At 43.5% G+C, this 10,452-nt stretch overlaps 1 protein-coding gene across 2 annotated transcripts in view; it reads right to left on the bottom strand.

Annotated features, from left to right (window-relative positions):
• Nucleotides 1–10,452, bottom strand: part of kcp (kielin cysteine rich BMP regulator) — a 67,572-nt gene that overhangs the window by 37,378 nt on the left and 19,742 nt on the right. Inside the window, exons 1-10 of one of the 2 annotated variants that reach the window (XM_064343075.1) lie at nucleotides 9,368–10,330; nucleotides 6,198–6,274; nucleotides 5,495–5,591; nucleotides 5,278–5,360; nucleotides 4,908–5,001; nucleotides 4,527–4,600; nucleotides 3,882–4,061; nucleotides 2,718–2,811; nucleotides 2,210–2,292; nucleotides 822–915 (exon numbers count right to left, since the gene is read on the bottom strand). In XM_064343075.1, the coding sequence (XP_064199145.1) occupies nucleotides 822–915; nucleotides 2,210–2,292; nucleotides 2,718–2,811; nucleotides 3,882–4,061; nucleotides 4,527–4,600; nucleotides 4,908–5,001; nucleotides 5,278–5,360; nucleotides 5,495–5,591; nucleotides 6,198–6,274; nucleotides 9,368–9,473 (982 nt within the window). In that variant the 5' untranslated portion in view covers nucleotides 9,474–10,330. Of the gene's footprint in view, nucleotides 1–821; nucleotides 916–2,209; nucleotides 2,293–2,717; nucleotides 2,812–3,881; nucleotides 4,062–4,526; nucleotides 4,601–4,907; nucleotides 5,002–5,277; nucleotides 5,361–5,494; nucleotides 5,592–6,197; nucleotides 6,275–9,367; nucleotides 10,331–10,452 lie in introns of those variants that run through there. The other variant, XM_064343073.1, reaches the window with a different exon arrangement.

Consider the following 10,452-nt stretch of genomic DNA (forward strand, 5'->3'; position numbering starts at 1 on the left):
CTTCTTTGAAGTAACTGTTTCCATAAGAGTCCACACACCTTGTTTACAAGGCCTAGATTGGCTGCTGATTGAAAGGAAATCATAACAACTGCCGACACTGTGGCCCTGCAGAGTTTGGGATCCCTGGGATATAGATGTATAACACAATTTGAGAAACGAATGAACTATACTAAGAAACACGCATTTTGAAATTTAGTTGCTTTATGCAGAGTTATCAATAAACACAAACTTTCCCGCTGAACCTTACAATAATGATAAGGACAATCTCTTGACAGACAGGAATGGCTGAATAATGTCGCTCATATCAGTTGTTTACAATGATGCGTGGCGATGAAGACAAAATGATCGTTACGCTGCCATTAGAAAAGTAAAAAACAACAATGACTCAAAACAAAGGTCGACTGGGCTTTCATGTGCAGACTCTGAGACTATGGACCACACTGTTAGGACTCCGTAAGGATGTCATTATTTCAAAAGCCCTTTTAGAAATGTTTTGTGTTCTAATTTTAATGCATTTACCTTATTTTATACCTGCTTGTGTTTATAATGTGGTTATTTTAATTGCTAAAATCAATTTCTTTTTAGTTTCTTTTTGAATAGTGCTTTAAATGAGTGTTTTAGGAATACAACACAATATCCTCTAGAGTACCATTTGATTTTATGAAGCTGTTTTTTTTGGTGATTTACTGTAATAATTATTCAACAAGGACATGCAACTGTCAGACAGAATATTCCACTGAAACAGAAAGCAGGGTGCCATGGGGGGAGGTTGGGCTTGTGCACAGGCAGGATTTTGGTACTTCAGGGTGTCCCACACTCACCGTCGCAGACGGGACAGCAGGTGCCTGGCAGAGGGCTAGAGGGGTTTTTACATGAAGGGGTGCACTTCTCTGTGTCACATTGGACCCGGCCCTCCTGCTCCAGAGTGCGGATAGACAAATATATGCACAGGTATGGAAAGAAAGAGAGAGGCAGGGAAGGAGGTGGGAGTGAAAGAGAGGGATGGGTAAAAGACAGGGCAGGGGTTAGAGAAGCCATTGGATATGCCAAGCCATGGTATGCCTGCTTTAAATCCATACAGTCATTACATTACATACAGTCACCATTCATTCTACCTTCACAACTACACTGGGCCAGCCAGTGGAGGACGGACTCCCCCTCTATAGCTAGGCTCCTGCCCAGATTTATTCCCACTGGCAAGTTTTTATTTTTATTTTTCACCTCACCTACTTTTTGAGGGTTTAGGCCAGGTTTTTACCAATTTTCCTTTCAGTTTTCTCTGTAAAGCATCTTACAATGTCTCTCTAAAAAGGCCTATACAAATAAAACTGAATTGAATTGAACTGAATTGAATTTATACACAGGAGACAGTCGCTGCATTTCACACGAGCTGGAATAACAGAACGCTTATAAGCTAGACACAGATTTACTGTGCAATAAAAGGTAAGTGCATGTAAAACACATTTTCATGGTCTCAATCTCGAGAGAGGAAGTCCAATAGGGCTTTTAACTTATCTTGAAGTTTCTTTCTCAGTAGACTAGGCAAGAGAATAACCTCACAGTGGGGGGAGCTATATGCTTTCAATCACAGGCTTTTACATTCCAATGCAGTATGTAGCACTCCTTTTGCGAAACACACTGATTATCATAAATTAATCTGGCCAATGATGGCACATCCATTTGGACCTCATGTATGCAACTCTTACATCACTGGTTAGCAGTTATTATAAGCCTTAAAATATGGAGACTTGTGGACTAGAGGACAATCCTCCATACGATTCCATCCTCAACCTCCATCCAAGTAAACACAGATCCATGAAAAAAAGGCAAAGTGTGGGCATGCCAAGAGAATTATCTTTTGTTTTCACTATTTCGTTTATAAAGTACATCTTCATCCAGGGTGACTGTTTACATTTCTGCATGCTATGTATGTATTCTGCGGGATACCTTGAGAAGCTGTTCTCCACTGTACTAACAATGCCATATGCTCACAGAGCATTTAAACTGTTGGTTCAGGGTATAGTTCCTTGGAACTAGGTCCCATGGAAGCCTCTTTACAAGCACTAATCAGGGAGCAATGATTACAAACAGAAAATAGCACAAACCCACTCAATGTGTGCCCACACTTGTATATATACATATACTCACTGCACATGCATGCCTGTGCAAACTTACACACACACACACACAAATTCTAGCGCACACTTACCACACATGTGCAGATGGTACAGGGGTTGTCTGGGATGCTCCACTGCAGTCCATGCTCACGCTGAATTCCATTGTGAACACAGCCTTCACAAGAAAAATGAATACCAAAATCAGAATTTAAAACACACATTCACTGCTGCCAGCAAGCTACTGTACCAAACACATCTAGCTCAGCCAACATGCAACTAATGAGTGACAGACAATAAATACAGAAGATGGATGGTCCCAGAAGCACCTGAATCTAGATAAAAGTCCCAAGTTCCTGAGATTTAATAACTGCTACTGATCTCCAGGCAACTCTTTCAGGTTTTCATAGCCCACTTCTGCTGACAGAGCTACCTGTAACGTTGTAAATCTTACTTTAGATTGGTTAAAATAAACATTCTGAGGCACAGAGATCCCTTATCTGAACACTCAGTGTGGAGTCACTGGTTGGCTTGTGATAAGCAGAGGGTTCTGGAGGCCTGGATCACTGCTTAAGATGGAGCTCAGACAAACAGGCGACTCACCTCGACACCTGGGGCAGCACTCGCCCCTGCTGGTCTCAACAGCGACACAATCCAGGGGAGGACAGGAGACGTGAGAGCACACTAAGTTCCCATTCTACACCCCCCCCAAAAAAAGTAAAGAAACAGAACATGACAATAGTGAGTGCCGGATGTATCTGAGCCTCTCTGTCTAGATAAACAACCCCCTGTCCTCCCCCCATCTCACCCCCACACCCCCCCCGCCACCCCTCACCCCCCCGCTCAGTCCTCTCTGCGCCAGACTACCATTTTCCCCAGCACTTATCACTGGGAGTCTGTGGGGGGATTGCAGAGAGACTGTGGGGACTCTGGGGGTGCTGTTATGGGACTGTGGGACGGGTGAACCCTCACACACTCCCTTTTGTCTTTGTGCATTCCGCTGTCACCCGGCCTCTAATGCAGAACAGATGAGGCAGAAACTCCACCGGCCCGCCAAAAAAGCGCCGCTCTCGCCATCCGCCCTTCAAAAGGACGAGCGTTCATTAGGCCGGTCACCACGCATGGCCGCTCTCCCAGAACCGAGTTTCCACTGCTCGCCACTCAACCCCAACCCCAGCTCCAGCCCTCACCCCGCAAAGAAAGCTCTTCCTGTTCGCTGTTTCTGATTTGCTGCAGTGCTCTGACTGACATATAGAGGGCACTCTTCCTTCGCGAAACCTCAGTCTACGCTAAATAACAGGAGAACGCGTGCCTTTTTCATAACTCTGCAGGTGCAAAACCAACACAGAGACTAATGAACCTGCATCCCGGCTGTTTGCACGTCCCGAAGTTCCTGCTGATCCTTCCAATTTTTTCCCGCTTGAGTCAGCTAGCGGCTGAATGGCTGGAACTGCCAGACCTAACCCCGCATTTTTCCTCCTTCTCACACAGTCATTGCAATAACCCTTTCTGTCACTTAATTTACGCACAGACCCAGACTAGGTGCAGGTGTGCATAGTATCACTGGAGGCATTCTACAAACAGGAGAGTCTTTTCCTTCAAACACAACAAAGGAGCAAAACCTAATTAAGACCAAAATAAATCTACAGCAGAACCTTTCAAAAAGCGTGAATCTGGCCATTGGTAATGCTAAATAAGTTCTCTCCACTTTATGATGTCGCTACGGTATTGGAGAGGCACAGAGAGGTCACAGGCATCGTGGCCCACCATGCAGACGCAGCGCTCGCAAGGATCCTGGCTGGCAGAGAAGGACACGCCATCAAGGATGACCTGCCCATCAACACTGCAGCGAGAGCAGTCCTGGCAGCAGGATCCAAATGGCGGCTTCACCCCGTGGCTGCAGGAGTGGGGACACGTGTGCACGTCCACACACGATGGGTTCCCATTCTGGAGGAGACAGCCAGAGATGTGCACATTGAGAGATACACTCAGAGAAACAAATTCACTCAAGCGATGCACGAACACAGACACACACAGACCCCAAAAAAAACACATTCAGATACTTTCATGGAGCTTTTTAGTGATATCACGCATGCTATCAAATGTTAAACCCCAGTCAAAACTTTGACTCCACCTCAATGATCTGTCCCAGTAGAATCATGCCCAGTGATAAGAGTGCACAAGGCTCTGGACTGAAACAGCTGTACAAAAAACACGCCCACACAGGAAGGGTCGGAGATTCCTCTCCACATCAACTGCACATGTGCGGGAGCCGCGCTGCCCCAAAATGGCCTCAGCAGGAAAGCCATGCAGCGCGACCCATCCCTGATCTCAGTCATTAGTCACTGCTTCCTGCGTACAGGGCAAAATAACATGGAGTACATGGCAGGAGGACACACAAAGTCAACCTACCCTGCAGGTACAGATCTGGCAGCCATCCAGCGTGTTGAAAGAGCCGTTGTAAGGTCTGCCGTCGACATCACAGGCTGAAAATAAGAGTTTTAAATCATCCAGATTACCCTCACTGTCAAGAGTCACAACACGTCGACAAGTCCCAGCAGATCTTTATCTATCATCCTCAAATGCTGTAAATTTGCAGATTGTACAGTTACAGTGTGCAGCCTTCAAAGAAGACTGCTCCAATATAAATGAACCTAGCCTGTGCTGGAGGGATGAAAGGATTCCTTTAACAGAAAGTCTACTCTGATCACATCATTAAGGGAAAAAGAGAAATGGCTGTTGCTGCAGTGAGACTGAAACAGCAGAACAGCCCGGATGGTGGCGTAAATGTACCTGAACATGTGGGGCAGCACTGGCCTGCTATCTGAAAAGGGTTTGCGCATCTTGTAGGCTGGCACTGAACTGGGGTACATTTCACCAGGCTGTTCTGAAACAACAGAAATACAATTAATACCCCTGACCTCATTAATAATAACAATAACAACAACAACAACAACAATATGTCTAGCAGATATTATTATTATTATGCTTACTAAAATGTAACACTTTCTATAAGTTGATTTGGCGAAAAGCATCTGCCATTAACTTGTTAAGGAAGTTCTACTGCCAATCAAATAGGACATGTTCCTGAACTACAGGTTATGCTGGAATAATATTTAATCCATAAAGGCATTTTATGGAGGGTAGTTAATGGCCGACTTACTGTACAGGTGCATTTCAGACAGGGGTTGGATCTCGATACAAAGACAGCTCCATTCTCATAGACTTCCTCTTCATACTCACAGCCTTAGAAAGACACGGCTTTCAGAGCACTTCCACAGCATAGTTTCTTCACGCATAACCAAGGTCGTAAATATATTTATATAACAGCTCTCCCCTGTGCCCCAAATACCATCAGCTGTGGGAGTGAGGGTCTTTACCTGGTCGGCAGATTGGGCAACATTCCCCTTCAGGGATATACTGGTTCAGACAGGACAATGGGTGGCAGTGCCCCCGTTGGCACTGGGCATGCCCATTCTGAAAAGTCAGATAAACAAGCAGATTACACCATTATCCTCGCCTAAATTTTCTTCTTTCTGCCAACAGCAAATCACCAGCCTGCAGATTGCAAGGATACCAAGCAAACTGCAAACCCACACTACTGAAAACATTCTTAAAACCATGCGGGGATATTGTTATTTAGAACATCCATATGGAATGTGCTGCCTTTCCCTGTGCTTCTTCCAGCAAAAGGAACCCAACCAGACTCCCATAGAGTCTGCTATAACAGCCCCCTTGCTGTATCATGACTGCACCAAGCACATTTGGAAGAAGATCCCTGATCATTTAGTGAATGAAAGGCTTGTGAATTCCGAACACTAATCTGTTTAAATGTTTATTTCTGCTCCGACAGCAGGCGAACAGTGGGTGATGCCATGTGATGCCATGTCTCGAAGTCACACAAGTGTGGGATTGCCTGCTCATACTGTTCAATGTTTTTACATTAAAGAGATAAAAATGGCTTAAAGGATGTTAAGCAATGATGTCACTAACTACAGACACAGGACTACTCTCCAGGAAAGGTGAAGAAGATTTTTAAAAGGGAGCATGATCTTGTTTTAAGATCTCTAAGGAAGCACTCACCTCACACACACAGGACAAACAGGGATCTGGGCTGAACACATCTCCATTGCTGTACTTCTTGTCTTCGTAGACACAACCTTAAAGTGACAGAATATGCTCACATCAAACCAGCAGACATCAGGGACCTGAGATTTAACCAGTGCAACGTCTCTGTGGAAGGACAGCCTAAAGATACAGTATTTCACTTATTTCCCACACGACGATGGGAAATATGCAGCACACGCAACATCGAAGACACATGTGGAAAGACAAGCATGTTTCAATATGTCAAGGGGAAACCAATCAGCATGACTGGTGTCTGCCCTGGTCCACAGTCACTGTTCTGGGTCTGGACAGTCTGCTCTAGTCTGGGAAATAAAAATATCTGATTAATACCAGCAGTTTCTCAATATACTCATCATTTGATTCATAGGGCTTTCATGTGTTCAAAGAGGCAGGCATGAGCTACAGTTTGTCATCCACAAAGAATAAACAAAGTCCTCCTAAATTGATTTCACATTGGCTAACATGGGCACTTTTATAAGAACATAACCACAAGAGGGAAGCAGGAAATTAATGATATAATCTGCTTAACAAATAGTAGATTAGATTCATAGGGCTTTCATGTGTTCAAAGAGGCAGGCATGAGCTACAGTTTGTCATCCACAAAGAATAAACAAAGTTCACCTAAATTGTATTCACATTGGCTAACATGGGCACGTTTATAAGAACATAACCACAAGAGGGAAGCAGGAAATTAATGATATAATCTGCTTAACAAATAGTACATTAGATTATGTTCATTGCTACGGATATTAATAGCAGCAATTAGAGTAATGTTCTAATCTTATGTGATCGATTTGGTCCACAAACTACAGTTCTATGAACTTCCTGAATACAGGTTACATGAGAAACCCCCATTAAAGTACAGTTTACATCTTATACATAAAGCAGAACATCTCCACACCTGAAGAAAATCACATCCCACATGACAGAGCAAATGTCTCACAAATTGAGCAGCATGTGGTTCACACATGAAGCACACCTTTTCCCACGAGGCCATACACATCTGAAACATGAAGCAGCACGCATCTCGCACAAGGAGTGTGTTTCTAATTTATAAAGCAGAACACATCTCACACAACACAGTGGATGGTCTCAGCTCTCATATGAAGCAGTGCACATCTCACACAACATGACATCGCATCTCACATATACGGCAGCACGTCTCACAAACGACACAGCACACGTCTTGCATACAAAGCAATTCATGCTTCAGACACAGAACAGCACCAATCCCACACATGAAGCTGAAGCATGAAGTTTCACACACGGCACAGAACACTTCTCACACATGACACTGTCACTTGTCGAAGCGTTTATATACATACCCACACATTTCAGTCCACGTAAGGGCCTTATCTTGCAGGAATCCACTGTAACCTGCCCTCTTTTGATTCCATTCATGTCAGTGACTCACAGCATGAGATATACAGCACAGCCCGTCTGAACTGGGCCGTATCAGAACACTTGTTTGCTGGAGAGAGATTTATGGACAATAGAGCCACATGCCTTTCTACTCAGTGTTTTTCAGGTATTATATTCATCTGGACTTGATGGGATGTCTGAACCAGCCTTTTAACTGACGCCCCATGGGGGCAGAGAGAAGGGCAGGGAAAGAAGCCAGGAGGAGAGGCAATCAAAAGGATAAAGGACCTGACAGTCACCTATGAAACCTGGAAAAGAGCTTCATTCAGAACACGAGCCCCTCTGAAAGTTCATCTATCACAAGCCAAGTTTGTGTAAGACCGTCAAAGCCAAAGTACCTTGTAATGGGGGATTTTATGCCAACGTCTGCTCTTGGTTATTTAATCAGACTGCACTTTTATCTATGAGACATTCTACAGTGGTCTGAGATATGAGTCCGTGTTAGTATATACAACTAATTTAGGTTGGGTAGTTTGTTGAAACAAATGCAAACATACTCAGGCATGTGAATGCCTGCCTTGCAATGTAGCAAACACAGTTTTTCTGGTGCATAACAGTAATCAACAAATGTTTTCCCAAATAGTTTTTGTCTGAAAAAGAGCTAATTATTCTGAAAATAAGTTATACATGTTACATTGTTAGCCATTACTTACGGAATCATTCCTTGTGAAAACAACAGCATTCTGAAACCACATTCAATGAACTCCAAATTTACAATTTACACTAAGAGGTAACATCTGGTCAATTGTTTAACTCCACAAAGGACTAATGGATATTTCACCAGAATTACATGTAAGTAATTCGCTCAGTATTGCTTTTAATTTCACAAAGCATCACTGAATGCCATATCATCTCACTTTTACCAGAGAAACCATTTAAACTCATTTCATTCATGGGGTGAGACAGTGCAGTCCCACAGAAAAGGAAAAAGAAAACCCCCTCCAACAAATCAACTTCAGAAGTCCATACGACAAAAACCATGAGCATTCACAAAGTCATTCATATTCATAGGGGTGACGCCAACACGCCCAAAGTGTGTTCTTTCAATATTCTAATCTTTAGACACACACACACTCATCTCCACCATACTTCATACCCAGCTTTGATCAGGCACTGCAGGAAAAGTGGGGAGGACAGCCCAACCTATTAATCATACTGGCAGGCTTACAGTAGCCCTGACAAAGGGGCTCATATGCATGAAGTTCCCTTTGTTTTATAAAAACGAGTGCCGTGTATCAAAACTCAACCAGACAGACTCATTTGACTTCTTTGATGATTCTGACTGTTACATCAAGGTTGATGTTCTCAACGCAAGAGCAATATTTCTGGTAATGTAAGGAGAGGTGGAATCATTTCCTGAATGTAAGGTCATACCAAATGCGGAATCACTTCAGGACAAGCAAATGGTCTTGCCAACTATATGGTAAATATGCATTCTCCCTCATATTATAACAGAAAAATTGAGATCGTATAGTAATAAAGAATCCCTGATATGAATGCAGTTGCAGCTTCACTTTACAAAGAAACAATGTAAAAAGTAAAGGCTACAAACACAATGATTCGTGATACAGCACGCTGTATAAAAAAACTCACAAATGTACAGCAGCATATAAACGGCTGATTAAAACTATAAACAGCAACACATTAGAAATCAATACAAGTAGTTCAATAGAAAAAAATGTACCCATAATGTATTCCCTTACCAGTTGCTGTAGTGACTGAGCCACCAGATGTAAATAATTTAAATTCAGCAGGATTCAGGTCAACACCCAGCATCAAAGTCTTAAACACAGAGCAAAAGAGGACCATGCAATCCTTCCCTCACAAGAAAATATCATTTGTTTTATTGTTTATTTTGCTGCGACTACCCCTGGTTCTCCCTGTCAAGCTTTAAGTGGGCGGGGAGGGGTGAATGGGGCACAACCCCTACTCCTTGCATGACCGGGATGGGACAGTCAGAAATGCATTTCAGCACATTGCTCTGGGGACCATCTGGCTCCGCAGTCCTCAATCTCCTGCCAGTAATGAGGGCAGCACATGCTCCTGGTTTGCAGATTCAGGGTCACAGGCCCGTCACTGGCCTGACATTAAATCTGAGGCACTGCTTCCGTAAAGCAAACCCGCACAGAGGGCACGATGCCTTCAGAAAGAGTGCATACTGCAAGCGTCTGTAAGTAGAAGGACAGTGCACATGCTGTCAACAATGAAAGCTCCGTGCACACAGAGGGCACGGTGCATGAAGAGGGAAAGTTATTATACTGTGAGAGCTACCTTGCATGTAGAGAGAATTCATTTGCATTCATCACAATGGACGTCAGGAAAATGTGAGTCTTTCTGACTGAAATTCAAATAGTAACAAGTGGACCCACTGTAACCACTGATAAAGGACTCACAGGATCCCTGAATTAATAGAACATCTTAAATTGTTCATAGTGTCAAGAGTTACACCTCAGGAATTAGTCATACTGTATCTCAGTGTTTTACCTCATTTTCATAGGGGACGGTTTCGTGCTTGTTTGGCCATTAGAATGACACAGAGGAAAAAACTAATCAATGCTCTGTCAACTCGTCAAAAAGTTGAACTCACAAGTAACATTAAATGCATATACTGCAGTGCATCATAAGCGGTTCATTAAAGCTGTTTTGCATTGTGATGCTGATCTATTGCGTTCTGTGTTCTTAGATCTCAGTGCCCAATCAGCCACAGTGTTATCCTTCATTGTGAGCCAGGCGATTAGGAAAGGAACCAGACATGCAGAGCAAGGCATGCAGAACCATCAGCAGTCAT

Source organism: Anguilla rostrata, chromosome 7 (assembly GCF_018555375.3).
Source record: "Anguilla rostrata isolate EN2019 chromosome 7, ASM1855537v3, whole genome shotgun sequence".
In the NCBI taxonomy this organism is placed as follows: Eukaryota; Metazoa; Chordata; class Actinopteri; order Anguilliformes; family Anguillidae; genus Anguilla; species Anguilla rostrata.